This window comes from Ramularia collo-cygni, assembly GCF_900074925.1.
Source record: "Ramularia collo-cygni strain URUG2 genome assembly, contig: RCC_scaffold02, whole genome shotgun sequence".
NCBI lineage: Eukaryota > Fungi > Ascomycota > Dothideomycetes > Mycosphaerellales > Mycosphaerellaceae > Ramularia > Ramularia collo-cygni.
Genome location: NW_019716256.1, coordinates 1080521 through 1107900, shown reverse-complemented (window position 1 = coordinate 1107900; position 27380 = coordinate 1080521). Strand labels below are relative to the sequence as shown.

General features: G+C 51.6%; 10 protein-coding genes; 4 read left to right on the top strand and 6 right to left on the bottom strand.

Moving 5' to 3' along the window:
* Positions 1–1296: 1296 nt before the first annotated feature.
* Positions 1297–1836, top strand: RCC_01981 (uncharacterized protein; the record flags this gene model as incomplete). Its single annotated transcript, XM_023767265.1, has 1 exon — positions 1297–1836. One exon carries the CDS (start codon positions 1297–1299, stop codon positions 1834–1836), a length of 540 nt encoding a protein of 179 aa, XP_023623033.1.
* A 276-nt stretch (positions 1837–2112) lies between these two features.
* Positions 2113–3553, top strand: RCC_01980 (uncharacterized protein; the record flags this gene model as incomplete). XM_023767264.1 has 2 exons in its annotated part: positions 2113–2664; positions 2720–3553. The coding sequence occupies 2 exons, from the start codon at positions 2113–2115 to the stop codon at positions 3551–3553; spliced, it is 1386 nt and encodes a 461-aa protein (XP_023623032.1).
* Positions 3554–4040: 487 nt separating this feature from the next.
* On the bottom strand, positions 4041–5684 carry RCC_01979 (uncharacterized protein; the record flags this gene model as incomplete). Its single annotated transcript, XM_023767263.1, has 1 exon — positions 4041–5684. One exon carries the CDS (start codon positions 5682–5684, stop codon positions 4041–4043), a length of 1644 nt encoding a protein of 547 aa, XP_023623031.1.
* A 5224-nt stretch (positions 5685–10908) lies between these two features.
* Positions 10909–12411, top strand: RCC_01978 (uncharacterized protein; the record flags this gene model as incomplete). Its single annotated transcript, XM_023767262.1, has 1 exon — positions 10909–12411. One exon carries the CDS (start codon positions 10909–10911, stop codon positions 12409–12411), a length of 1503 nt encoding a protein of 500 aa, XP_023623030.1.
* A 476-nt stretch (positions 12412–12887) lies between these two features.
* On the bottom strand, positions 12888–13474 carry RCC_01977 (uncharacterized protein; the record flags this gene model as incomplete). XM_023767261.1 has 2 exons in its annotated part: positions 12888–12959; positions 13019–13474. The coding sequence occupies 2 exons, from the start codon at positions 13472–13474 to the stop codon at positions 12888–12890; spliced, it is 528 nt and encodes a 175-aa protein (XP_023623029.1).
* Positions 13475–13912: 438 nt separating this feature from the next.
* On the bottom strand, positions 13913–15513 carry RCC_01976 (probable cell surface protein homologous to bacterial outer membrane proteins; the record flags this gene model as incomplete). XM_023767260.1 has 2 exons in its annotated part: positions 13913–15424; positions 15484–15513. The coding sequence occupies 2 exons, from the start codon at positions 15511–15513 to the stop codon at positions 13913–13915; spliced, it is 1542 nt and encodes a 513-aa protein (XP_023623028.1).
* A 1540-nt stretch (positions 15514–17053) lies between these two features.
* Positions 17054–18508, bottom strand: RCC_01975 (related to UPF0187 domain membrane protein; the record flags this gene model as incomplete). XM_023767259.1 has 2 exons in its annotated part: positions 17054–18280; positions 18341–18508. 2 exons carry the CDS (start codon positions 18506–18508, stop codon positions 17054–17056), a joined length of 1395 nt encoding a protein of 464 aa, XP_023623027.1.
* Positions 18509–19679: 1171 nt separating this feature from the next.
* Positions 19680–23160, bottom strand: RCC_01974 (probable ENA5-Plasma membrane P-type ATPase involved in Na+ and Li+ efflux; the record flags this gene model as incomplete). XM_023767258.1 has 7 exons in its annotated part: positions 19680–19980; positions 20036–20418; positions 20470–20769; positions 20819–22258; positions 22308–22545; positions 22601–22866; positions 22927–23160. The coding sequence occupies 7 exons, from the start codon at positions 23158–23160 to the stop codon at positions 19680–19682; spliced, it is 3162 nt and encodes a 1053-aa protein (XP_023623026.1).
* Positions 23161–23820: 660 nt separating this feature from the next.
* Positions 23821–25728, bottom strand: RCC_01973 (probable transporter (major facilitator superfamily); the record flags this gene model as incomplete). XM_023767257.1 has 4 exons in its annotated part: positions 23821–24752; positions 24804–25146; positions 25201–25471; positions 25529–25728. 4 exons carry the CDS (start codon positions 25726–25728, stop codon positions 23821–23823), a joined length of 1746 nt encoding a protein of 581 aa, XP_023623025.1.
* Positions 25729–26378: 650 nt separating this feature from the next.
* RCC_01972 (related to hydrolase of the alpha/beta superfamily) lies at positions 26379–27361 on the top strand (the record flags this gene model as incomplete). XM_023767256.1 has 2 exons in its annotated part: positions 26379–26548; positions 26602–27361. 2 exons carry the CDS (start codon positions 26379–26381, stop codon positions 27359–27361), a joined length of 930 nt encoding a protein of 309 aa, XP_023623024.1.
* Positions 27362–27380: the final 19 nt, after the last annotated feature.

The following is a 27380-nucleotide window of genomic DNA, read 5'->3' as shown; positions in this document are numbered from 1 at the left end:
GATAGTAGTGCCCTAGTTAAGTGCATCGTGTTCGCGTAGTCGCTCGTTTTCGGCTTTAAGTTCTTAAAGCCTAGCGGCGACGGCTCTTAAGTAGGTCCTAAAGGTAGCGTCTTCTATATCTAAGGCCTCTAGTATAGCCTTAAGTTGTCCTCCCTAAGGAGGGTTTTAGATATAGGAGTATAACTAAAGGTTGTCGATTATATCGGCTAAGGAGTAGAAGTCGTACGACTTGCGCTTAAGCGAGCTTCGCGTAGGCTTCGAGGGTCCTATAACGATAAGCGGAGGGGCTTACTCGGCCTAAGAGGCATCTTAGGGGCGAGGAGAGCCTTCCTCGTCTCTTACCTTAGATAGGTTAGCTATTACTATAATAGCTTAGTCGGTTAAAGGTAGATAGTATTATAGAGGTAGGATAGTATAGTGCTTTAAGAGAGAAAGGTTATAACTCTTCCTTTTAAATTAAAGCATCCTACTTCGTTTAAGTATAGAGTTTTTCTTAAGCGCTATAGTAGCGAATTACTAAGATACCTTTAAGTAGGGCGGAAGGAAATAGGTTACCGTACGGAATATATTAAGTGCCTATTATAGTTATCTAAGATATAGTATATCGTATTTCTAGGATGCTTAGCTAAGCTAAGGCGATTAGCGCTAGCTTAGCTATAGTAGTATGTACTTAAGAGGGATTCTTACGGGATATAGCGTATCTAAGCGCTATATCGGCGACTTTCTTAGTATAGCCTTTACTCGATAAGGTAGAGCGGGCTACTACGGTTCCGAGGACGGTTATAAAGCGCTTCCGAGGGCTCTAGCTTAAGTATACGGTCTAAGTTAGAGTTTTTACCTAGCTACGGAAGTATATAGCGTAACGCTAGCGTTAAGCTAACTCCTAGGGTAGTCTAGCGGAAGAGTTCTCGTCGCTTTAATCTAAGGGCTATGTTAATATCTAAGATGCGTGTTCTTAAGCTAGTAGGCTTTTTCTAAATCGTCTTATATAGGGTAACGGAACGAACTAGCTAGCCTACTAGCCCTAAGTAGGCGAGGTAGACTATAGGTCTAGCTAAGGAGCTAGACTTAAGCTCTTAGCTACTAGATGTTCTAAAATAGATGAATTCTCTAATTAAATTTATTTAAGGGAAAATTCCTCGGCTATATAGTCCTGCCTAAGTCACGTAGCTACTTAAGCCTCAGGCATATATGCTCAGTTCTCAAGTGGAGACTTTGAGAACACAGATCCGCTGTGTCTCTTAGTCATCACCACTGTGGCTTTCTCTACCTCACTCCTTCCCCGCCAAGGGAATAATGCAACACCCGACAAAGACATCACACTCTCAAATGATAAACATCAGACGTCGAACCGAAAATGATCTGGAAGGATGCGTGGCCTGCATCCAACGCGTCTACGCACAAGACCGATATCCAGTTCAAGGCGTTTCCAACGCAAAAGCTTTCATTAACGGCAGTGCCGTCCAGCAAGCTTGGATAGCAGAATCAGAAGGTATCATCAAAGGGCATGTTGCTGCCAGTATAGCCATGGAGAGTGATGTCTCAGTGGCTCTTTGGTGGCAGAAGCATCCAGACGACAAGATTGCTGTCTTGGGACGACTTTTTGTGGACCCAGACAGTCGTGGATCAGGCATCGCTGGCCGTCTCATTGCTCAAGCCACGGCATGGGCGAATGAGAAGGGGATCCGGCTTGTGCTGTTCGCTCTGGAGAAGGATCGAGCTGCAGCTAGAGTTTATCAACGACTTGGCTGGACGCAGTTTGGTACCCAAATTTATCACTATTGTGACGATCAGCAGATGGATGCTCTATGTTTCGTCAGTCCGGCATCGACTTGAAGTGTCGCAGTGTCTTCAAGTCGATCAACGTACCAGAATGGAATCCAAGATTGCTCTGCGATAGAGACAAACATATCTCACGAGTACTGAGACAACAGCCACGCACTGAGACATACGGAACATGGCCTTCCTCCTGTATAAGATGCGTGTTTTTTCCTAACTACAACTTCATCTCCAACTGTCAACAACCTTACAAGTCCGTACGACAAGAAGGACGCAAACGACCATATTCCCCACACATCCCACATCAAGAGCAACATCATTCTCATAGCCATCATGCTTAGCGTCGCCGTTATCGGTGGCGGTGCGGCTGGACTGGCGGCTGTGAGCTACTTGCTTAGAGAGAAAGACATCCATGTTACGTTATTTGAAGAACGTAGCGGATTCGGAGGCGTCTGGACGAACCAAAGCACCTCAACACAGCCGAATCCAATGTACGATGGACTGGAGACAAATGTTCCTCACACCCTCATGACCTTCACCGGCCACCACTGGCCACGAAACACCCCTGTGTTCCCTCCGCATGATCAGGTGCTATCGTACCTTCGGACGTATACAGCCAGAATCCGAGACCCAACTCGTTCGACGGTCCACCTGAGCACCAAGGTTGTTGAGCTTCGACTGGCCTCGGACAACACATGGGCTATAACTACGGAGTCATTGTTCGGCCGTGTAGAGCTCAGTTTCAACGCTGTAGTCATTGCTGCTGGCAACTACAGTGACCCTCACATCACACCAGACGAGCCGGGTCGCAATGTGTGGGCAGATAGAGGCAACCACATCATGCACTCATCAGAGTTCAAGAACGCGAACGCTTTCACGAACAAAGTAAGCACATTTGCCACATCGTCTTCGGAGATGAGAGACCTAACATAGTTGACAGCGGGTGTTGATTGTTGGCAACGGGCCATCTGGCTGGGACATTTCCGAACGTGTGGCGAGAGTTGCCGCGGAGGTGGTGGTCTCCGTTCGATCTCTCCCGATGACTGTCGCCCCTGGTGTGAATCGTGCTGTTGGTCTCATCAAGAAATACGAATGGAGGACCCGCACAGTGACCTTCTACGAAGGCAAGGAAATGTCAGATATCGACGTTGTGATCTACTGCACCGGATACCGATTCAACTTCCCCTTTGCGATCAAATACGACACCGACCGCAATGCACAGCCGCTGTTTCCGCCTGGTTTCCGGGTCCGAGACCTCTTCCAGCACATGTTCTACATCTCTCAACCATCCCTGGCACTCGTCGGCTTGCCCAAGATGACTGCGGCATTCACAGTAGCCGAAGCGCAGTCCGCCGTCATTGCTCGAGTCTTCTCCGGCAGAATCACACTCCCCGCCAAGCAAGCTATGGAGTCGTGGAATAGGTCTTTCATTGCAGAACACAGGAGCGCCATGATCTCCGACTCAAACTTTCACTCCCTTCCCACACGAACTGACAAAGACAAGGATTACGTCAACTTCCTCGAGCGAGTGTGCGCTACAGCCAGCGATCGCTTCCTAGGCAAACCGCCGCCATACTGGTGCAATTGTCTGGACAGCGCAAAAGCGTCTGTGGGTGCCATCCGAGCGGTTTTCAAGGCGCAGGGCGGCAACAGTGCTTTTTCTACAACGTACCACCAGTTGGGAGCTTTGTTGGTAACTCCTTGCACGTCGGAAAATCTTCAGGCATGCCCGACGGGCGCTACTTGTTGCTTCCTCGATCCTGCGACCAGGTGATGATCTATGGAGTTGCTTTATCATACGCAGTGGTCTGCGTGTGAGATGGAAGGACGAAGCGGTCGAACTGGCGGGAGCATTTGTTTGAGTACTTGTGATTCTCGCGGCTGATAATATCGACCTTGAGAGGAACAGATCGGATGGTGTGAGAATGGTAGTTGGGAATCATGCTTCGGAATCGGGACTGGTGATTGAATGCACTATACACCATGACTTGCTTAGGCCACATCAGTATGGAATGTGAGTAATCTTTATTGCTCTCTATTTGCAAAACCAACCATGTCCGTGCCTGATTTTCCGATTGACGATTTGGGGGTAATGTCTTGTTGAAGCAACACTCGAGTCCCCAGTGGCGAAGATTAGTATAGTGTTTGACGAAGTAGATGTTATTAACGTGAAAGGGGTTTCAACAAGAACATAATTCATACAAACTAATCCGGGTATATATCCAATCACAATTTCATCCTATCCATCCCAAGTATTGCCCTCACTCCTGCTTCTCGCCCTTCTCTTCCGCATCCTTCGGAACAGCCGCCTTATCGACCCACCCCTCTCCCCGGAGACTGCTCACACTCTTTCTGATAAGTCCACCTTTCACCGAGCCAGGCCTTGCGGAGTATACCACATCAATCAAAGCCAGACTGGCCACGAAGACAAGCACATCCCCGTTCTTCACTCCCTTCCACCAACCCCTCTTCTTCCCAACCTTCCAGCAAGAATCAATGCTCAATCTCAAAGAGTACATGAAATTGTCCCTCTCCTTGCCACGGGCCACAAATGCCCACATGCCGCCCAAGAAACCTCCAAGGAACCATCTCTGTGTCGGCAGAGTGCCTTTTGGAAGGAAGGAGTTGAACAAGCAAACAGAACCCCAAGAGGTACCGATTGCTCCGGTGATGAAGACGGACATTGCTAGAATACGTCTGCTGACGGCGTTGAGGAATGGCATCGGGGTCTTGATCAAAGTTTTGTATCCAAGCAGAGCGAAAGCCCCGTAGAGCATCGTGAAGAACTTCGCGATGGGCGGGAAAGCGGCGATCCAGTATTTGAGATATGTCCTAGCGCAACTTGGGTCTTTTGGGTGTAGGACTGCGCAGGATGTATGTTTCGTCCCGGGGTGGGCGAAAGATGTGATGGGAGATAATCTTTGGACCGTCTGGGATCCTGGTAGTGTCTTCTTGTGGTGTGGGAAGAGGATCGGAGAGACGAACTTTGGCCATTTCAATTTGGACAATTCTGCCAATCCATCCACGATGTCGAAGTTGGTAGGGTATGGCTTCGTCGAAGGATATCCCGCGGGGCGAACTTGCACGTACTCTGGACTGCGTTTCAAAATGAACTGTCCAAAGCTTTCCGGGAAACAATCCCTGTCGAAAACGAACGCATGGAGGAGCTGGCCGCATGCTACCGGCATAATCATCCAGCTGCCGAACCACCAGGGGCGCCTTTCGGCGTTGGGACCCCACAGTTTGCCACTTTCCGACAGAGCATTGTACCCGTATTCGAGACTGCGGGAAAGGGTGTAAATGGCAATAGTCGTGCGGAGTTGTTCCGAAGGACTGAGCCCGAGGAGAAACCCAGCTAGAGAGGCTCCTACGGCAGGCGTGAAGTGGGATGTGAGAGCACGCGTGACGAGCGGGTTACGGTTCCTGAACGGCGCTGCATTGTCTTCGAGGAGCGAGGTGCGTAGTCGGAGGAAGAAGCGGTGGAGGAGACGGTGGAAGAGGAGGATGGAGGAGAATGAGAGGGCGATGCGAGCGTTGCGATGTTTGGGGCCGGCAGCCTTGACAACAACACCGCCTTTTCTCCTTGCAATGGCATCTGTGACGACCTCGAATCCCTTCAATGCAGTGTAAAGGCCGATGTATACCCTCAACGCAGCTCTAATGGCCGAGGAATTGTAGTCTCCACTCTCCGTCTTGCTCGCCGTTATCTTTTCATATCTCGGCGGACTGGGCGTCTGTTTCTGCACGCGTTGGGGCGCTCGGGAGATCAAATAAGCGTGCAGGAGTTCATATTCGCGGGGAGACAGGGTATATCGCAGGGCGGTGCGTGTTATCGGGTCGATGGGTCCGCCTTTGGAGATGTTGCTGRCGATGGAATCGCTCGATTTGCCGGAGGAGGAGGACATGTTCGGGTGTCTATCCTTCCATCATGTCTTTCCTGGATGTGTGATGTCGTTGCGGGGGTGGTGGGTGTCGCGGTGGATTATGTTGTTGTTGACATGAGCATATCGCAATGCAATTGTCCCAATCTGGAGGCGAGGAAACGGCGCATCAAATGAAAGACGGCAGGGACAAGGCTGGGGGAGCTCCACTTGCCGAGGCTCGGACTTTACCCTGTAGGCCCGGATTCCACGGATGCCGCTAGGCAAGTATCAACAAAGAGATCCACCTCACTCTTCCAAAAGTAACATCCCCAAACATGACGCGGCAGATCTCTTCTTATATGCAACGGCGACGTGAACATGGCTTGTCCGCTGTCGCGTGACTGTTCGCGGACCGACGGATCGCTCGCAATGAAAGACGTCAGCACAACTCGTTCCCGCCGCAAGGGCAGCTCTTGAACAGCAAGGTATCCCGTCGACATCGACACGGCCACTACTACTGCAGAGCTGGTACTTGCCAGATCGGTGTCTACTTCGAGCGACAAGACAGAGCGGCGACCAGGAACAGCTCAATAAGTGAGGGGATACTCAGAGCTCACCCTGGACAATTCACCTGCCAGGTCTCCATTGTCATCAGAATGAATCAATTCAGCTTGTTATCACTTTCATTGAACCCCTTCTGAAGTCACGCCTGCTGTTGAGACGTGGGACGTGAGCTTTGCAGCTCCCATGGAATCGCAGCACTGCATCTTCCAGGAGAGGTTGGAAATGTAGGCAATTGAATTACGACTAAGATTACTTCTTCTAGTGTCAGAACAGGTGCCCGACTCTTCATCATTGCTGTCCTGTGCGCTCACTTCGTTACTGATACCACTCCGCCTCCTCAGCCACTAAGAGGAGAAATACAACACATGCTACGGCACTTTCAGCAGGGACTTTGAAGCTCGCCGCCTCCGCCATGATTTCCTATTCTCATCTTGGCCGCAACCTCTGGCATTGGTCTCGAATTAATGTTGCCGCCCGAGCAATACGATGAATTGCCCTCTTTCAACGTCTTTTTCAACTCTGAGATCACATGAGGTCTGGATGATTGACAGAGTCTCTGGTCGGCATTCTGCTGGTGCCTCGTTCAACGCCAGGAGACGACCGCGCGGGACGATATCTCACGTTCCTGATCGGCTTCGCGGAATGAAATATTCACCGCTCGAATTGTGCATCTCTCGCCGTCGCTGACCATCTGGTAGATCCTTCGGTGCTTTCAAATGATCCGACAACCATATCACAAACATGCGTCTGCTTCAAGGCTTCGCTGCGGACGCTCTGATGGCAGTCCAGGACCGAGCTCTCCCAGACCTTCCCCAAACTCTCCGCACGGAGCCCGCCCGAGCCCTGCCAGGACGATCGCGATCAGAGGAGCGAGAACATGCGGCGACAACAAGAACGCGGGAACCGTCTCGAGCTTCATCCGGGAAGGAATCGTCTTTCTTGTGTTGGGCTTGAGGCCTGCTGCCACCTCGCGACGACGATGACGACGACGACGGAATCAACATTCGAGACAGAGGCTTCGCTCTCGGAAGTGGAGGAATTGTGACGGTTATCTTTTCGGCAGAGACTACAGCTGTAGTCTGCAAGGTGTCGCTCGCTACCTCAAGCATGTGCTCGGAGGCGACATGCCAGAGGCAATGTGTTATGAGACGCATGAGAGATATTCGTAAGGAATGAAACTGAAAACTGCAAAACTGTCTGACTGATTGATTGATTAACATCTATCTGCTGGGTGAGAATCAGTTTACATATACCCCAAGGTACAGTGGTCGATGCGGCGGATGCTGCAATGAAGTCCAAGAATAAAGATTGGCCCGAGCTCTGTCTGAAACAATGCCACATTAAACAGTCTCATGCGAGTCTCCATTCTTAGTATGCCAATCTCTCATTCAATTTCGTTGAACATCATTCAAATGTTTAATCAATTTCGAGCATTTTCCAACGAGGTCAGATCAATGTTCGGAGTAGGACTGGAGGGGTGTGAGCGGCCGGCATATTACCTACCCATATTGGAAGCATGACTCGAAGTACCGGAATACAAGTCCGGTGACGAGGGTGTCCAAGTATGCGAGCTTTGGAGGGATTTCAATGTTATTGCGAATATCAACTGCTGGGTAAGAAAGGTAAGCGATAACGACGGCGACACCGTTGTTGGCTTTGGAACACACGGGACATCGTCCACGATTGACACCAAGGCTGAGAGTCTCCTCTTGCTAGCCTGACTGATGAAATTGAGACGGAGTTCGCAGATCATCGTCTCCTAATAACTCCTCGGGACGTCTACGCTCGAAAGTGGCAGCGGAAGACATGATCCAATCTGTCCTTGTGGAACCGATTTGAAGCATCGCAAGATTTAACTACACAGTACCGCGACTCCTTCTCATCTTTCCAAGTTCAAGTGCAGAAATTTGCCCAACAGATGATTACCCGAAAACAATGGACTTGTATGTCGTTGGAATAATCATTCTGCGATGCCTAAATGTGGTTTAGTTGCACATGATGGCTTGCCAAGCCGTCGGGGATCATGGGAATTTTTCAGTTACGCCAGCGAGTGTGGTTGAGATGGTTATTGATGCTCAATTTGGATTGCAGGAGATTCTGATAAAGATGTGTCTGTTGGTGGCTTCATCTTTCGTCGTCGTGATCGGATCTCGACAGCGACATGCATGGAGGCCGGCAATCGATGTTTGGCTACGGTGAACTAGTATCGAGCGTATGATGATATCTGATATGCTTTTTCGGTCGGCGACGACGAGCCTGTATATAGAATCRGTCAGATGCTCCACGGCATACCAACATTATCAAAGATAAAGGATCGCGACATCCCAAAGTGTTCGACAAATGCTTGGCATTTGACATGAACGCAACGCTAGGATACCCCAGGAGTTCGAGGTTCGAACACTCTCCCCTCCCAAATAGGCAATACGCAAGCGCTTAAACAACCCGACCAACACCCACACGCCACCCAAAACACACACCGTAGCCGCCAAAAAACCAGCCTGGGAAGGCAGGGAGAACAGCACTTCTATGTTCCACGGCACCACATAGTGCGTATAGAATGAGGGGCGGGGCGAGGCTCGTGTGCGGTTTGTATTGGACRCTCCTGCGCTAAGTCAAAGACTTTACCATTCCGGTCTTGCACGGAGAAGCGGTCTGTAATAGCGGGGTCTTCAGATTCTGCGTTAGTTAGGTGGGGAGGAATTTGGGGAAATATATTGGTGTTGGTTGGAGTCCGGCCGGAGGTCTACGTGTACTGTTTGTGGCCAGAAAATTTATGACTTGATTGGTGGTTATTTTGCTGGGCTTTGTTGGAGAGGTGCGTGGTAGGATGGTCATCAACAGGCTACCTTAGAAATGAACATCAGCGTTCTTCTACCATGGATGTCTCATTGTTTGTTGGCAAGGCAAGTGCATCTAGTCAGTCGAGGGGAAAGCAACAGCCTGTTTCGTGCCACATCTCAACATTTCTTTCCTCAGGCGCCGCATGCGATCGAGCTGGTCGCTACTTCGGAACTCATTACCATCGCATGCGTGTTGCCCACCCCTTCGCGACAAGCTCACTCGGTACGCGAATGAAATTATAATCACGGAAGGAGCCACAGTCATTGCCGAACGCAATCACAGTCGCAAGGCTATGGCGGCATGGCGAATTTGTGAAATGATTCATGGAGTTGGCCACATCATGGTGTCGCCTGCTTCCTTTGGCAGCCACTTTCCCGCCTTTCCTCGATCCACGAGTCGCCAGCATGTCGCTCGACGCGTCTCTATTGCTGTTGCCCAAAATTTGACGTTTCCATAAGACTCCGAACAGACTTCGTCCAAACAACGATGGATGAGAGAGCGCATCGAATCTTCGGAACACAATGATTGTGTAGCTCTATCTGGGCGGGAACACTTGTCAGAACAAACAGATGGTCGCTAGAGTTTCCGAGACAAGGGAGACAATCAGTGCAAGCGGGATGCACACCAGAACACTCGCCGGACCTTCGGTCAAAAGACGAGGTATTCATGGAAAGCCGCATTTAGAGAAGTGAACAGCTGGTTCAGCTGGTCATCGCTTGACGCCTTGGCGATAGGGTGACCATCGGTGCAACGCTCAAACGAGTCGAACTCGCGACGCCAAAAAACAAACATCCAAAGAGCAAAAGAAAACCCCGGGACGGGGAAAGAAACACTTCAGAAGTGTTTGCTTTTTCACAGCAACCTTAGTGGTCTTTGAATAGGCTTTGCTCAACTCGTTGGAAGGCTGCAAACTGTGCTACGGTGAAGATGAGAGAATTGGAGTTATTTATATAGGTTCTGCTGAGTGGAGCCGGAGTACTTGCGAGGGAACGGCCGTGGAAGGGAGAGCGGGATGACCGCATTGCTGCTGTGCCGGCTGCGGTGGCTTTGTTTGTCACGGGGTCCGGCTGGGTGGTGGAGCAGGCGGAGGCGACGAAGGTTGAGTTTCTGGGTGGCACATTACCGTACCCGAGGTAAGGATATATCAGACTTCTGGCACCGACAACATATAAACGGAGAATGAGCCCGATGATAACGAGGCAGGGTGGCGAGTGGAGGTTCGATGAGACACAACCGACAGCTCGTACGAAGCGATGTTGAACGGCACACTTCTTGATATATTCTCATCCCGGCGAGGATATCGATCGCGACTTTGGGGAGAGATGACACCACAACAGAAGCTAGTGCAGAGCGGACGCTAGAAATGGTCTGACTCCTGAGAGCCGATGCTGTGAAGGATGATGCGTATTATCGTCATCCTGTTTATCTAAGTCGCTCTCCCATTTCAGCTCAGATCGAAGGTTCCAGAATGCAGATGGCTGCCATAGACTCGCCAACCAGAGCGAGCCCAGGGCAGTGCCACGCTAACGTGRGCGTCGTCCAGACCACATCGGAATGCCTTTCTGGCAGCGATGAGAAAACAGCAGGAGATTCAAACCCAGCGACTCACCTTGTCAAGGTGCCCGGTATGCAATGTGATAGTGTCGTCCGAATTGAGAGTGGGGTGGATGGTGATTCATTCACTGACAAGCTGGCTAGCGTGTTCAATCGCGTTGATCTCGGCTCGGCCCGCATCTGGCCCGACTACTAGACGCTTCCCAACATTCGGCCTCTTACAAAACAAGATCTCCACCCTCTCGACTTCGACCATCCAACACCGACAACAGCAGCAACCCAGCACACCCACCAGCTCGCTGCCATCATGTCGCAGTACGATACCAACCTCGATCAGCTCTTCCAATCGCTGGACATCACCACCGCCGACGACGTCTTTACTTTGGACGACCTCACCGCCGCACYCGATGCCACTGGTATGACCGAACTGCCCTCTGCGCGCGATACCACAGGAGTATCCTCCGCGCCATCTGCCAACACCCAGCGACATGTCGGCCTCAATGCTCGTCACCATGAGCTCCACATGGAGTACCCAGCATACGACCTCCTCCGTCCTGGCGGAATCCCACACCTCGCGCGCCCTCGTAACATGGCTTATCGAGAGCAACCCCACCTCGCCCACTACCACATCCACGACAGCAACCTGGGCTGTGTTGTGCGACTCAACACCCCGCTCCAGAGAGTGTGTTACTCGTCCGCGCCTCCATTCCAGCAGCAAAACAACTTCGTCGAGATGATCAATCGTCTCTCGGACGCGCCAGGTGTCAGCACCTTAGGCCTCGTGTGCTACGAGTACCTGGGCAAGCTCGTCTATAGCATGCGGCTGACAACAACGTGGATGACGGCGTTTMATCAATCCACAGAAGTCCAGACGTATGGATGCTACGCCGAGGAATTCTCCGGCGTCATTGCCGCACTTTCTGGTGTGCCGTGGGCTGACGTGCTTGATGATCTCGTGAATCGTGCCTCTGACCTTTCCTACCTCCTTGTTCGCGACCGCATGATGAAGTACTCTCGCACCAGCGCGCAGGATGAATGGGAGAGTTTGACATGGAAGACTGACTCAGTGAACCACATCCTCTCCGATTGCTTCGTCTATAACACAAGCGAGGAATGTGACAACAAGTCATTCATGGACGTCCTCACTTTCAAACGATGTGGCCATGTCTTCAGGATCAGCCGCGTATACCTCTTTCATGTTTTGACGCGTGAGGATTGTCTCGCATTTCATTGTTCCCAATGCGGAGCCCACGCCATGGACTCCGCCGCKCGGCACAAGGTCAGCGTTCTCGACGACAGCAAAGTCCGACTCGAGTACCGCGAGTTGGATGGCATGTGGTCCAAGATGTTCTCGAGCTTAAACCCGTATGCCGTTTTCCAAGTGCAAAACGTGGAGCTTCGCGAGGCTTTGGTTGATGCTCTGGCCCTGTTGAACCCTCCGAGCTCCATCATGCATCCCACTCAGAGCCAGCACAACATGCCGGAGACTGAAGTTTTGCTTGCGGCGTTCAAGGCGCGTTTGATAAACGACACTGACACATTGATTGTAGCACCTTGCAAGACCGCTCATCTGTTGGCCAAGCTTGCCACTAGTGCTCTCCGAGAATACGCGGGCGTTGATCAGACCGTCAAGGGATATCGCTATGTCCCACTGGGATTTGGTAGATTCATCCATCGGTGGCTCAAGGGGGCCGCCATTCTACTTGCTGCGAGAGTCGAATCAAAGAATCAGTTGGTGGTTGACGATTTGAGCAGCTTGTTCGTGGGATCGAGAGACGTGGAGATGGGTGAAGTGACATGCCTGTACTGATGACTCGCTGGGAATGGGCCGTATACGCTATTGGGAGTTGTGATGCGATGTCGCCTTCGGAAGTCGTGATTTTGACGTGACTGTTTGGGTGAAGTGACAAGTCTGTACTGATGAGGCGCTGGGAATGGGCGGTATACGCTATTGGAAGTTGTGATACCATATCGCCTTCGGAAGTCATGGTTTTGACGTGGTTGTTCGGGCTCATGACTGTTTATTGATGATGAATGCTTGTCTTTTCTTAAAGTGGAGAATTGTGGCTGCCATGCTTTAATGTACTGTACATCGTCGCGTAGAGTGTATCTGCATGTATGATTTACCTCTTGCAAGCTGTCCCATCGTGCTGTATCAGGACTTCGTTGCCATCAGCTTTGACGCTCCTCCGCTGTATGAAGTCTCTTCTGAGCTTGATCGGAACCTCTATCAGGCTTCCCTCGTTTTCTCATGCTGTGAAATCGTCTTGACGCCATGCTCTCGGTTCAGTAAGGCGCTGTCTGCACGGCATGGACGTAGCGCGGTTCGCAGCTCTCGTCTTCACCCTTCCAGAAGATCTGTTCAATGAATATCAGTTTTTACTCTTGCCAAGCATTTCAAGAATCTCGTGACTTACCACACTCTGACCGATAGCTCCAGCTCCATCACAGACAGTCCATCCCTCGGTCTCTCCGAGTACACTCAACAGATATCCATCCTTGAGTCCGAGGTTACCCATGGTCTGTACGGCTGGTACGAAGCCGAGCTCATCTCCAGAAGTGACCGTAGTGCTGTTGTATTCCTCCAGAGTGAACCCGACCGGGCCATATGACTCAGTCTGAAGTGTGGAATTTGAGATGTTGAATTGTGGAAGACTGCCGTAGCCAGGAGCGATTAGGCGGAGTAGGAAAGTTTCCTGCTTGTTGGGATCGAATAGAGAAGTGGCGTTGACGTTGGGGAGAAGACTGCTGTTGGCGGTATAGTCTGAGCAAGTGGAAGTCACGAGCAGGAAGTTGGTGAGGTCCGGCGGCGGAGTTGGAATGGCAGCGGTGAGTGCAGCGCACATGATGGCGAGGAGGAATGAGCCCTTCATTTTCGGCGACTTTGATCTAGGTGAAGTTCGTGTGGTTCTGAAGAGACGATGTAGCGCGAAGGAAATGTGAAGTGAGATCAGAAGAGAAGCGCTAAGAAAGTGGCAAGAACGTTGGAAGGCACGCGAAAATCACCTTACCTTATACCTTATTCTCCGAGGGCAGCATCATTGAGCTCCATCCTTTCCGACAATGTCCAGTTGGTCCGCAAAACAAGTTACTGTTCGCATGGAATCCTTGCCAGCATGCAGATCACCGGTTACACAGCGGCATCTTTCTTTGTCTTGGAATGCACAAAGCGCCACGCGAGTGTTTCGTGTTGTCGGGATCTGTTGAATCCCACCTCATGCAGATGTGAATCAGCGGAAGCTGTAGTCCCAATAGAAATGAAGAAGAGGAGAGACTGCATACCATGGGCAGACTATAATATATACACACCTTTACAAAAAGTTCATGCCAATGCCAAAGCTCAATCCTTTCCTGCCCTCCTCACCCTTACGAATTACCAGCGGCAGGCTGAAGTTTACCTCCACCCTTGCTGCCGGATGGGCGTACACGAGCCCAAACCCAGCAGTGGTACTGGGTAGCTCACTGGTGAGAGCATTGAATGTTCGTGATATGCTACTGCTCACGTTTCCTCCTTCCTGCTGTTCACCCTGCAACGATAAAAGACGACCGCCATTGACAAACGCTTGTAGCCTCAACGGAGTCTCTTTGCCGACATGAGGGATGGGGAAAAGAAGAGATGCGCCACCGGCGGCGTACATGTCTCCGCCAAGAGCATCCTGTCCGTCTCGAGGGCCGAGACCGGAGAAGCGGAAACCGCGGACATCAGTAGGACCCCCGAGCTGAAAGCGATCGCTGATGCTGCTGGAGGACGGTCCGCTATTGCCGGCCTGTGGGAGAGGGCAGAGAAGGCCTCCTCTTAGACCTGCAGTGAAGGAGACGCCGCTGTCGCCTTTGATGCCTGGTATGGGCACGGGTACTGCTGCTTGCGATTCCAATTCCATCTTCGCAAATGCAACATCACCTTGAAGAGGACCTGCGCCCGCTATCTCCGTTACTGTCTTCAAGAGGTATCCGCGGGATGGCAACATGGGAATGTCTCGTGAGTCGCGGGTCCAGGTATGTGACACGCTAGACTTGAAGCTATCTCCAGCGGCCGCACGGATAGAAGGCGAGGCCTTTTCTGAAAGTCCCGTAATCTGCCTCCAGAAGCCATTGTATGCGAAATCGTGTCTGCTGAGAGGAGACGTCTGCCAGAGAAGGCGTCCTTGCCCACCACGCAGAATCTCCTCGTGCGAAGCGAAAGGCTTTACTGTGCTCGACTTGAGACCACCAATCTCAAACCGAAGATCAGGGTTGGACAGTATAGGGGTATCAAAGGTCGCGCTGTATGCATTTCTTGTTCTGGTGCCCAAGCTCGCATTTCCATTCAATCTCTCGCCGCCTCCGAACAGATTCCTCAAGACCACATTCAAGTACGCACTACCCTCCGAGCTGCCGGCTTCGGTGCCAGTCTTGATAGTATAACGACCTCGCTCCTTGGCAGTGATGTACACAGCGTGATCCGTGGGCGTCGTGCTGGGGTCAGTCTTCTCGGCGCGATCGATGTAGGTCGAAATTGGCTGCTGGAAGATATCGAGCCGGTTCAATTTGTCCACAGCTCCTCCAATTTCCGTRAGCGCTTCGCGGAGAGTGTAGTAGGAGCCATTCTCGCGGTTCTCGGATAAGAGTGGGTTCACGATTCGCTCGAGGAAGCCATGGCGTGTATGAGTTGCGTGTAACACCCGGACCGAGGATATGGTCACTGGTGCGGTGGAGTTCAAGGATATGAGTTCATGTTGGCGACGCTCAGCCTTGGTGGTCGCGTTGTTGATTCGCTCATTGAGCTCCTTCTCCCGCTGCTCCAGTACTTTGGGGTCTATCGGTTGGCGCAGTTGCTCGAAAACCTGGTACGTGAGACATTAGCATTTGAAGACTTACACCGTTGGAAGTCATATCCACATACGCCTTCATCAAGCGACGTAGTCGAAGCCATGTGGAATGTGGTGTCGAATGGTCGAAGAGCTTGCCTGTCGGCAAGTTAGAAGCTACCCGCTAGCGTCCGCGGTATGAAGCCTAAATCCTGCTACACTTGGTACCTTGAACCGACATCGACAATCGATACCGGCAAGGGAACACGGCGAATCATTCCAGTTGGCGAGGATTCTAGCCTGACTTACCTTGCAGCGGCTCTGGGAATGAAGGTTACCGCCCTATCCGCTACGATCAAAGACGTCGTCCTTTCTTCAAGAACGACACCACGTTCGAGAAGACACGAAGCATCTGACTCTCCGTGGAACACTACTTATCGCGGTGGTCGCAGCTCACTTCCTGAGAGTCCGATCGTCGCTGAAGTACGGAAAGAGCCAGCATGCTTCGGTTTCCCATGCCCTCGCTGGACTAACGGGCTTGAGTCGCAGCTGCCAATGAAACATAGGCAAACGGGCTTGCCTCTCGAGACTTTCCAGCAGCGACGAATCAAGGCGCTGTCGCTGGTTGGGTGATATGCTGGCTCTACACGTATCTTTTAATCCGTCTCATTTGATCACGCCAATGCCATGCGTCGATCTTCCGATTCGAACAGTTGAGATACCCGGCTAACCGAAACTATTATTTCGTAATCTGACTTCATTGAATCCTCTGAGCCCCCTTTAATTTTCTTACTATCGTACGTCTACCGGACGAACAGCATGCGCTTTCTCTTTCGCCTTGGAAAATTGTGTTGAACCGCTTTTGCATTTCACTTTCTTGTCTTGGCGGCGTGTGGAATATTGGCCGCTACTACTGCGTGACCACCTTATGCTCAACCACCTCTGCACGGGGTCAAGCCTCGAGTTCCGTCACCTGCATGCTGGCCTACCGCTAGATGCTTGCAATTCTCCGTTTTGCAGGCCTATYGGGGACCCTGACGGCAGCCGCAAGTATCTGGCTTTGGACGTTCACTTCGCTGCCTCGAATTCCATGGTCTCTGGCAGTTGATCCACCGACATCGTGTGTTATGTGGCGCATAGATGCATACGGCGCTCCAGTCGAGCATAGATCAACGGCTCGTGAGAATAATCGATGGGGGTATTGCGTAATGACTGCCCCGATGATTCTCTCGTCTCAGGTGGGCCTCAAGGGTGTTGCAATAGAGTCTTGGTGTTCAGTGCACCAACCTCTGTCCAAGATATCCCCGTTCGTCGACATGATGATTTGCGACCTCAAATTCCGAAGATACTTATTGGCTCGAGCAACCTCCAGACCCGATTGATGAACGTGGGCGTGGGCCTTACCATGCACAGTCAGCCTGCTACTTCGCCAGCTCCGAGCAACTGAACGCAAGTTCCGGCGACTGACCGGAGTCGACCGGCATGTGAAGGTACATACACTCTTGTTGGAGCGCAACTACGCTGCTCCCTGGGAAGACCCTGTGCATCGCCGTTCCAGGAGCCTCGCATGAAAGCACGCCTCTGAGCTTCAACTGGGCCTTTGAATCATGCTAGCAATTTCCAAAATGAACTTTTCAACTTTTGAGAGGTGCCGAACTACTTACTTTACATCAAATTTTCACTCTGGATAAAGGTATTCATCCTCTCCTGCTTCACGTCACGACTCGCCGCCTTGGCTTTCAGGGCCGCACGGATATCATCCACACTGCGTGTCTCCCACGCCTTGAACTCCCAGGAGCTCAACGGCCACAACACCTTTGCGCCACGGTCACGCATCCATTCGTCAATATTCAACGGTGCCGGTTTGCTGGTCATCGCGTCAATGTCGCATGCCAGCCCATGGCAGTAGGCGTCAAGAGGTAGATCGTTCWCATCCTGGCCGAATGGGTTCTCCAACTCTTTCCCAATCTGAGCAAGACCAAGGATAATGTACCCGGCGACAATTGTAGCCGGAATCGTGACCCATCGCAGTTTTGGGGCGAGTTGAAATGGCAACGCAAGGACGTATGCCCATGTAATCTGAGCGATCGATATGGAGTACGCCACGGGAAGTGGAGTGTTGACGACTCTCTCCACGCCAGTGAGTACATCACCCAGCAATGCCAGATAGTTCATTGACATGGTCTGATGCACTGGTACGGCGAGAGTTTTGTTGGCAAATACTTCTTCAAAGTATGTCGACAGGTATGTGAGAACCTCGAGCGGCGTGTTCCCTAGATTCTCCTTTGACCGCTTGATGAGCTTGCGCGGGTTAGACTCCGCCATTGGTATGCCGAGATACAAGCCAATGGACTTGATAGGTGAAATCTTCTTTGGCTGGAGGTTCGCTTGATCGGCATCTCCTGCTAGAGTGTGTAGGTTCCCAAGCAGTGGGGCAAGATCCGGGTAGTCAGTCGACGGCTCAAAGCGTAGGCGATGCTTGAGTGAAACCGCGAATGCATTGATGAGCYGAAGAGCGGCGAGCTTAGCCAATAGATCTGCTTTCCCCAACTCTGGTGACTCGGCATGACGCTCCTGCGTATGTATCCAGATCAGTCTTGCCAGGTTGCGCGAAGTYAATATCAACTGTGACCAGTATCTTCGGCCTTCGGAATAGCGTTCGTATGCCGTGGTGGACCTGAATGAAAGAGCCAAACCGACCACGAAACCCAAGACGGTCAACAGAACGGAATCGATGCCGAACTTTTCCTTGTAGACAAGCTCGTTGATACAGGTAATGGCGGTGGCCCACCCTCCGAGGAAGAAGAGAGGAATGATCATTTTGGGAAGAACTGAACCATGGAGACGAAGGAAATATGGCCATTTTGAGTGGCGCATGACATCCCGAGGGCCCTATTACAGTGTCAATATTCACCACGCGCTTTTGACTGACACAGGTCCCAGTCGACTTACTCTGAAATAGTCCTCGATATCCACCGTCTGATGCGTTTGTACATGGTACATTGGCACGAACAGATGGTCAGGCGCGCTGTCATCCATCTCAGGACTTGAAACTAGCGAAGGTGAGTTTGTGACCTTTGGTGCCTCCTTCTCGCCATTAGATGGCCTGCCATCTGCCATGTTTGGAAGTTCGATACGCGATGAAGAGCAAAGTTTGAGAGGAAAAAAGCTGGCAAGGTAGAGCGCTGTCGTGTCGAGAACAGGGATCAGCTCTAGGTTTGTTCGAGCGCTGCTGGCTCCGGAAGAGATGAGTTTAGGGAGGATGCTCGCTGCAAATTGTGATCATATAAGAATGAATGACCAAGCTACGGAGCAGAAGTAAAGGTGAGAGTGTCAATGAGCGGAAGTTCTTTGTACAGTACCTTCTAGTCTCGTGCACGTCCCGAAGATATTTCGAGACTGCCTTAGTGTGTTGGCATCTTACCTTGCTGAACATCCTCCGTACTAAGAATTGTCTGGTACTTTCTGTACAACCTCTCGCGCTGATCTTGCTCTACTCAGCGCCTGTTGAGAACATGTCACCGCAGAAGCCACTGCCGCTGCTCATTGACTCTCCGAAGTGCTTCAAACTGACGACAGACGCGTCGCCTCCATCCCATTCCCACGACAAAGCCACGAGATGCAAAAGTTTTTGTGTTTCAACGTGTCTGCCCCTGCGTGATCTGTCGTGCCTGGCTAAACCTTAATGAGCCCGGGGCGGACGGGTGAGCGCGTGGCGTACCTACTTCTAGCGCCGGAGAGGCGTGGAGAAAATCCTCCGTCTTCATCGTGTTTACCAGAATCAATCGAAACACATCAATGTGATGCGAGATCCAGAGTGCTCAGACTGGCACCGGGAGATGCCATTTGGATGCAAGGCGACACCCAAATAACATAATCCTGCTCGCTTCAGCGAGACGCGAGGTTGTAGCACATCGCCAGATGCTCTCAACCAATACATGGATGCACACGCGTCGTACTCACAAGCGGCGCCTCGCTGTCCGAAAACTCGAGCCGGACACTCGGTGTACTAATCAACCCAAAACTGACTCTCCATTCGACAGCAACTTTCTGGCCTCAAACATCCAAGGGCCGCCGAAATGAAGATTGCCGCCTCTCCTTGTGGTGAGTCGACGACAACGCTCACGAACAGGCACATAAAGCAGCCTTGCGGAAAGTCAAACACTGATGATCGAATGTCTTCTCAATCGTACTGTCGTTGTTGCAGAAAATACAAGACTTTTGCCTGTTGCAGGTAGGGCGGCAACCTTCAATTCCACCGGCCCTTGATCAATACTACCACGCCATGCAATCACGCTTTCTGGTCGATGTCGCCCTTCTCCGCATCCGATGTTTCATCTTTCTCCCAATCAATGCCAGCGGAACGAACTCCTGAAGTTCGACGGAAGTAAACCCTCTTGGCAAACTTCCAGGCCTCGACGCCAGCGAAGAAAAGCATCGTCGCAACCACAACGACTGCCCATTCCCACGTGATCTTTTCATGCTTGAACACCACACGGTTGATGACCGGGATGTAAAGCGTAGGGAATATGGTCACAAATCCGAAAATGATAGCCCAGAAGAGGAACTTGTTGCGACGAACATCATAGATCCTAGAGCAGGCTGTTAGCATCCGTACAGTCTGAAGCATACCCACTGCGAACTCACCACTGTGTAAAGTACTTCTTGCTGCCAGGCTGCATCCGGAAGAAGCTCCTTCTCATGTCAACCAACTCCCAGGCGAGGAATAGCGCGAACCAAGTGAGACAAGCAAAGCATGTCGCTCTGGCTCTGAATACAGTATCACAATCGGCCGAGTAGGAGTCGTTGCAGTTTACTCCAAGGTTGCCATCACCGAATCCAAAGAGGACCAGGGAAAAGGCGCCCAAACACAATGCTGCAATCCAAAGACCGTAAACGAGCATGTCCACCATGACTTCCAAAGTAAACACGCCTCGTTTCAGGGACTGAGGCGGCCGGTTCATGATGTCAGGGGTTGCAACTTCGAAGCCGAGACCCATGTCAGGCATTCCCGACGTGATCATGATGACCTGAAAATGTCAGCAAGCAATGACGGGCGATTTGGTCTYCACTCTACTCACCCAGAGAATCTCGACTGGCGCCAGAGGGAACACCGAAAGACCGCGGGAGTCCTTGAACGCAAGACCGATGAGCAAAGTGCATGCCTGTGCGATATTCTCGGCGAGCAAGTGAAGGATGAACTTCTGGATGTTGTCAAACATGCGCCGGCCTTCTTCAATGGCATTAGTGATGGATGCAAAGTTGTCGTCCGTGAGAATGATATCCGAGGCATCCTTTGCAACATCGGATCCCGCCTGACCCATGGCAATACCCACGTCAGCGCGCTTCAACGATGGAGAATCATTGACACCATCGCCAGTCTAGGCATGGTTAGCGAAGGCTTCCTTTGTCCACAAGTCATCAACATACCATAGCTGCAAAGCGCTTCCTACGATGCAGAGCCTCAATCATCCGGACTTTCGTATTTGGGGCACATCGTGCCACAACGAGCGGCAGTTGGGGCAGTTTATCAATCTGGTCATCGCTGAGCTTGTCGAATTCGCCAGCGGTCATGACGAGAGAATCAGCGACATCCTTTGGCAAATTCTCCATCTTCTTGTGGGATGGAAGAATTCCAACGTCGATGGCAATGGCGCGTGCAGTTCCGGGGTGGTCACCTGTCAACATGTGCACTTCGATGCCTGCCTGACGACACTCCTCGACGGAGCCGGCGGACTCTGCTCTTGGGGGGTCGTAAAGACCAATCAGACCCCGGAACGTCAACTCGCATTCTACTTGGTTGCGGTCGAGCTCTTTCTCATAGTTGAGATGGGATGGTGCGATCCGGCTGGCGAGAGCCAAAACACGAAGGCCGTAAGACGCAAAGTCCTCCATTTTGTTGAGTATGCGGTTTCGATGGTCGTCGGTCATCTCAGTCGTGTCATCGGAGTCGCTTGTGGCATGGAAGTTGGAGCAGCTTTGGAGAACACGCTCAACCGCTCCCTTGGTGAAAACCTGTAAATCTCCGGTCCCTGTGTTTTCCAAGATAACCGACATCTTCTTTACATCAGAGTCGAATGGGAATTCCAGCAGCGTCTTCCATACTGGGCGCTCCGTGCCAATAAGATCCTGTCGAGACCAACCGAAGCGAAGGGCAAACACGTTGATGGCAATCTCAGTTGGGTCACCTCTTGCGTGCCACTCTCCGTCTTCCTTTCCTTTCCAGATGGTTGAGATGTTCGCAAGAGCTGCAACGTCGAGGAAGGAACCAAGATTGGCGTCGGACTTTGCGAGGGCTGTGTCCATTGGCGCATTACTTTTCTCGCTTTCTACTGACTCGGACGAGGCCATGGTCTGCGTTACGAATCCGCCAGTTGGATTGTATGGCTCATTAGCATCTTCCACAGAGAATGTCCCACACGCTGGGATGTATGCCTTCTTGGTGATCATTTTGCCTTGGGTAAGAGTTCCAGTCTTGTCGGAACAGATATCCGTAACAGCGCCGAGTGCCTCTAGCGACTTCAAGTTGCGTACGATGACATGTCTTTCGACCATGCGCTTGGTCCCAGCAGCCATAGTAATCGTGAGAACTACTACCAGTGAGGCAGGAATCATGCTCAATCCCGTGGCAACGGCGTAGATGATAACTTCGCGCTCATTGGAGAAGTCGTTCGCCGCGAGTACAATGATTGCGCAGACTACCGCAATGCAAAAGAGAAGAATCGCGAGCCGGGACAGCTTCTTTTGCAGAGGTGTTCCGATGTTGACTCCAAGGAACCGTCCGACGGCGTCCGATGCCGTCAAACTCCAGGCTTGCGCATAGCGATGTGGGCCAGCTTTTCCCTGATCATTGCGCTTCACGGCACGAACCTGATGAAAATTAGCAGCTGCGAGACATGCCAGGCCAGCTTTCACACACCTTCGATCCGGTTGCGCGGAGRGCGGCGGCTATGGACCCGATCTCGGTATTCAACCCTGTAGCAAAGACAATCCCTCTAGCTCGGCCTTTTGTCACCGTCGAAGAGCTGTAGGCGATGTTCAATCGATCTCCAGGGCCAGTATCATCGGGAAATACGGCAACTGGGTCTTTGCGGACAGGGAGGGATTCACCGGTAAGCAATGCTTCATCGGTCTCGAAGTTGACGGCCTCGAAAAGTCTGGAGATGATCAGCAGCGGCTCAGAGAGTTCTGCGAATGCTCTTCATAGCATACCTCAAGTCCGCAGGAACAGTATCTCCTGTCTTCAAATCAACCATATCACCGGGTACGATTTCAACCGTAGGAATCGTGATGTTTTCGCTCGCGCGAACAACACTAGCTGTTGGAGAACTAAGACTCTTCAACGAGTCCATGGTTTTCTCAGCATTGAACTCCTGCCAGAAACCAACGACAATGTTCAAAACGATGACAGCGGTGACTACGCCACCTTCAATGTAGGATCCAATACCGAAGCTCACGGCCATGGCCATGATGAGCACCTACCAATTGTTGGATCAGCGATCTTTACCGCCTTAAGACGGGTTCATGGTTCACGYTACTAGAGTCATAGCATTAGCAACCTGGCGAAGAAGAATCTTGCCAGGCTGCACACCGGCGCCGTCACCGAGATCATTTGATCCATAGACTTCGAGACGCTCTTTGGCGTCGACCGAGGATAGACCAGCGTTGTCGTCGGCTTGGAGTTCGTTGATGACAGCCTCGTATGTGAGAGCATGAGCGGGCTTGGATAGAGGCTTGTTGCCGGAGCCAGATGGAATGATCGGTTCGGCCATTGTGTTTGCAGGCATCTTTGCTGGGCAGTGGGAAAGTTGACGAATTGTTAAAAAGTGGCAACTAACGGACTTTTGTATCTGCTCATCGGTGCTTGCGGCAGGCCAAGAACGGTGCGTTCTTGGTTGGTTCTTGGTTAGTTCTTGGCTGTACTTTCCTCAACATTGCCGACTTCGACTCTCTGGAAGCAGGAAGTGTGCAGACGAGMGCTCGGCTTCTGTAAACACTCGCGATGCACGTGAACATTTCTACTTGCCCATAGGACAGATTTGCCCTCCGTTTGATTGCACAATCGGTCGGCTTTCTCAAACTCGACAGCACAGATTGACCGGAATGCGGCAACCAAGATGTTACGCCAAATGCAGACATGACGATGGAATTTACGCCGGCGTACGAATACAGTCTAGCGCCTCTTGGCGGCGCCACGAGCCTTGCCCATTTTCTCAACGACACGCCTGATAGCCAATGTGGGTCATTAAGTGACATCGCGTTGCCTTCCTGCTGAAGGACGGCTAAGCGAGGCGAGCCAGATATCATGGACTGGGCAAGTTACATCCACATGAGATTCTGCCAGATATCCGTACCTGATCAAGAGGCTCCTTGCCATTGATACAACTTGTCCAGATATGGCTGTGTGCACCTCTTACAGGAGTATGACCTCCTCAGAGCACGATACCCTTGGTCTGGCCCTTTTTGCTCAGATCCAAATTCCTCAACATCAGGACCCAGACGACACACAGAGCCATTACACCCACTCCTGCCGCCAGCATTCGTGTCTGAGCAAAACCATACGACTCCTGAATAGCAATACGCTCTGGACTACCAACAGGATACGACAGCTGTGTCTTAAGATCCGCGTATATGAGAGTAGCGTTCGCCACCGCAGACTCGGGCAGATTCCGCTGCAGAGCTCCGAGGAATGTGTTTGTCCAAATTGCTCCTGAGATGGTATTCCCGATAGCTCCTCCCACGGTACCTGAGACATATAGGGAAGCCAGGACAGCTGCGACGTGTTGATGATCAACCGCGGCGAGTACGCCCAGCYGAACCAGCAGAATGAATACACTCCCGCCCATGGAGATGAAGATCTCACACATGATGATGTACCCAATGTACTGGTTCGGCTGCCGGAAATGGATCATGAGGCCGAGGCCGAAGATGTAAAGCGGAACGGCGATGTAAAACACCCACTTGTACCGCTGTGTACGGCGTATCAGGTAGCCCACGATGAACAGCAGGACACCAGAGACCACCTGAAAGGTGCTGTTGACATATCCGGCTTCCGCAACCGTGAGATTGGAGACTACTTGGAGAAAGGAGGTAAAGTAGCTGTTCCAGCAGTAATAAGAGATCTGGTACGTCATATCGATCAGACAACATCCGATTACAGTCCGGTCTGTCAGGAATTTGTTCTTGATGAACGGCTCACTAGCCAAGAACTTCTCGTACAGGCCGAAGAGTACCAGAATGAAGAATCCGATAACTATCATTGCGATGATATAGCCCGATTGCCACCCCTCCGGAGCGGATGCTGCCAGGGTGAATGGGAGTAGAAAGACCGTCAATCCAGCGGCGAACAGGAAGACTCCAGGCACTGCGGCAATCAATCAGATGGTTTCTACCCATTCGTAACACTTCAACTTACGATCGAAGGCCACTAATCCATACTGCAGGCTCTGCATGAAACTACGGCCGCCCCTTTCCTTGACGTATCTTCCTTCTCGTTCCGCTTTGCGAAGTTGAACCTTCAAGAGGACGAAAAGAGGCAAAGTCATCGCAGGAACGATGATTGCAAAGGCTCCGAAACCCCATCTCCAATTGACATTGCTCAAGAAGCCCTCGGCAGCTTTGGGTCCCGCAAAAGCAGTGATCATATAAGGAGAAGACGTGAAGGCAAAAGCCAGCCCTCGATTTCGCAAAGAAGTCACATCAGCGGCGAGAACGGCGACTGTATAGATGATGCCTGCGAATCCGATGGAGTAAAACACCTACGTACATCGTCAGGTTTTCGCGCGATATCCAAAGGCATCCGAATCACTTACCCGTGCAGCACAGAACGTCGCCAGATTGTTTGACACCGCCATCAGAACCACACCAAGAGTAGAACAAGCCACGGCGAGGAGGAACCCTTCTGCTCGACCCCAGACATCCAGCAGCTTGGCCATTGGAATGTACACCGCGGCCGTCATCGCATTGGCTACGATTCCAATCACGGTAATCAGCGAGTGGGATTGGAAGTCGCTGGTTACATACGGCGTCAAGCTGGCAAGGATGGAGAGCCGTAGGCCATTAGTCAAGAAGATGATCCAGATGCTAGAGGAACGATCAATGAGCTAGACGTTATGCAGCAATTTATGCTCGAATACATACTTGATCAGAAGCGCAGCGAGCGACCACTTCGACCAGACTAGAGTCACAGCCTCGATCTTCTGTACTCCTGCCTGTGCATGTTGATCAGGCACGACAGCTTCTTTGTCTTCTTGTATTGTATTCTCGGGTTGGGCAACTGCGATCTCCTCTGTCACGGCGTTGGATTGACCATTACTGCTGAATGGCTTGAGAAATGGCATGGTAGGCAAGCTCTAACTCTACAAGAGCGTGACGAATCGTAGCAAGACAACAAGGCAGAGGGTAGAGGGGTCCTCGACTGTTATATACCACTCCCCAAGCCGGGAGATGTTTCCCTCGACGTCTACTAGTTCTTGAGGCACCGTCCGTTGGGAACTGCATCAAGCTTCTTGTCTCCGATACCAGCCGAGGCGAATTCTAGGCTGGCTCGTGGCCGACGCATGTTTGTGGGGCATGCAAGTGACACCATGCATCCTTTCGCTTGAAGCTTACCATAGACCTGCTCGCTGGGCTCCCGATGGACCAGGTTAGATATGGTCAGAGCAGTGKTATCCGCTTTTGTCTTGGTAGTGGCTGCTGAAGATCTTGGCGACCGAGCTCGGACCTGTCGGAATCCAATAGGATGCTCAATTTGGGTGGGTCAGGAGAATTTTTATCTGATCATGAGATTAGATCCCTTCACTTACATCGGCTCACTTGGTCGGTCCCGACTGGATCCTCGCAGGCGAGAGCCAAGCTTAGGGCATGCTGCAACATACTGAGTACGCTCCCTGCTAGTTTGGAGCTGATACCCCTCGATCTGCTGGACGATAGCCAACCGGCTTCGTGTTCAGTACTGTATTTGCTGGCTATCTTCCAACTAAACGCCACGATGATTGCTCAAAGAAAGACGATAATCGAACCTGGATACCTCCCAAACAGCTGTCAATATACCGTTGAGACTGCTCGTGGTCCATATCTTGTCCAGATCGCATGGCCGCTGTGCTGGACATCGGAACGCCTGCCACAGCCAAACGCGGACGAACATCCCGTCTCCAGCTTGTATTTGCATTGTATCCAACGACTCCATCAGCATACTGACTCTTTCCATCCAGCTACCTTGTAGATGGCAACGCCTACTTTCTTACAGCAGTTGAAATCTCACGACGATTGGAATGCCTCAATTCCACCCGCAGCATCGTCGTCGGTATCGGCTATCCCAACCTCAAAGCTGTCTACGACTTCCGTAGAGGTCCTGACTTGACACCACGTTCGCGTGATGGAAAGTATGAGATGCCTCTAGACAAACACGGCAAGCCCCGAACCGACTTGAGCTTTGGGGAAGCCCACTTGTTCCTCGACTTCATCAAGAGGGAAGTCATGCAAACAGTGGAGGGGGAACTCTTCCCGTCTCTGGATCTTGCCTCCAATCGGAAAGGTCTGTTCGGACACTCTTATGGTGGTCTGTTCAGTCTCAACGCATTGTTCACTCAGCCGGGACTATTCGATTTCATCGCTGCTGCAAGCCCTTCTATATCCTGGAGCGAATATTCCTTGGTAAGCTTCCAGGAGGAGGAGTTTCACAGGGAAGCGAAAGTAGTCGACCCGCCCCCGGTATTGCTTTTGACGTGGGGATCGAATGCCGAGGAGCTTGAGCAGAGGAAGGGGGAATCCGATGCTTCTTTCACGCGGAGAAGGATGGGAGCGGAAGAGCCAGAATGTGGAAATGATGCCAGGGCCATGGCCGCAAGATTAGCTGGCGACTGTACCATCAAGGCTGTTTTGACTGCCGACTTCCCAGGTTGGGGTCATGGAGGCGCAGCTGTAGTGGGGCTTCAGCGAGCCTTGATGCATTTTCTGCTTGAGATGGATTGACCCTTTGCGGCAGCTAGGG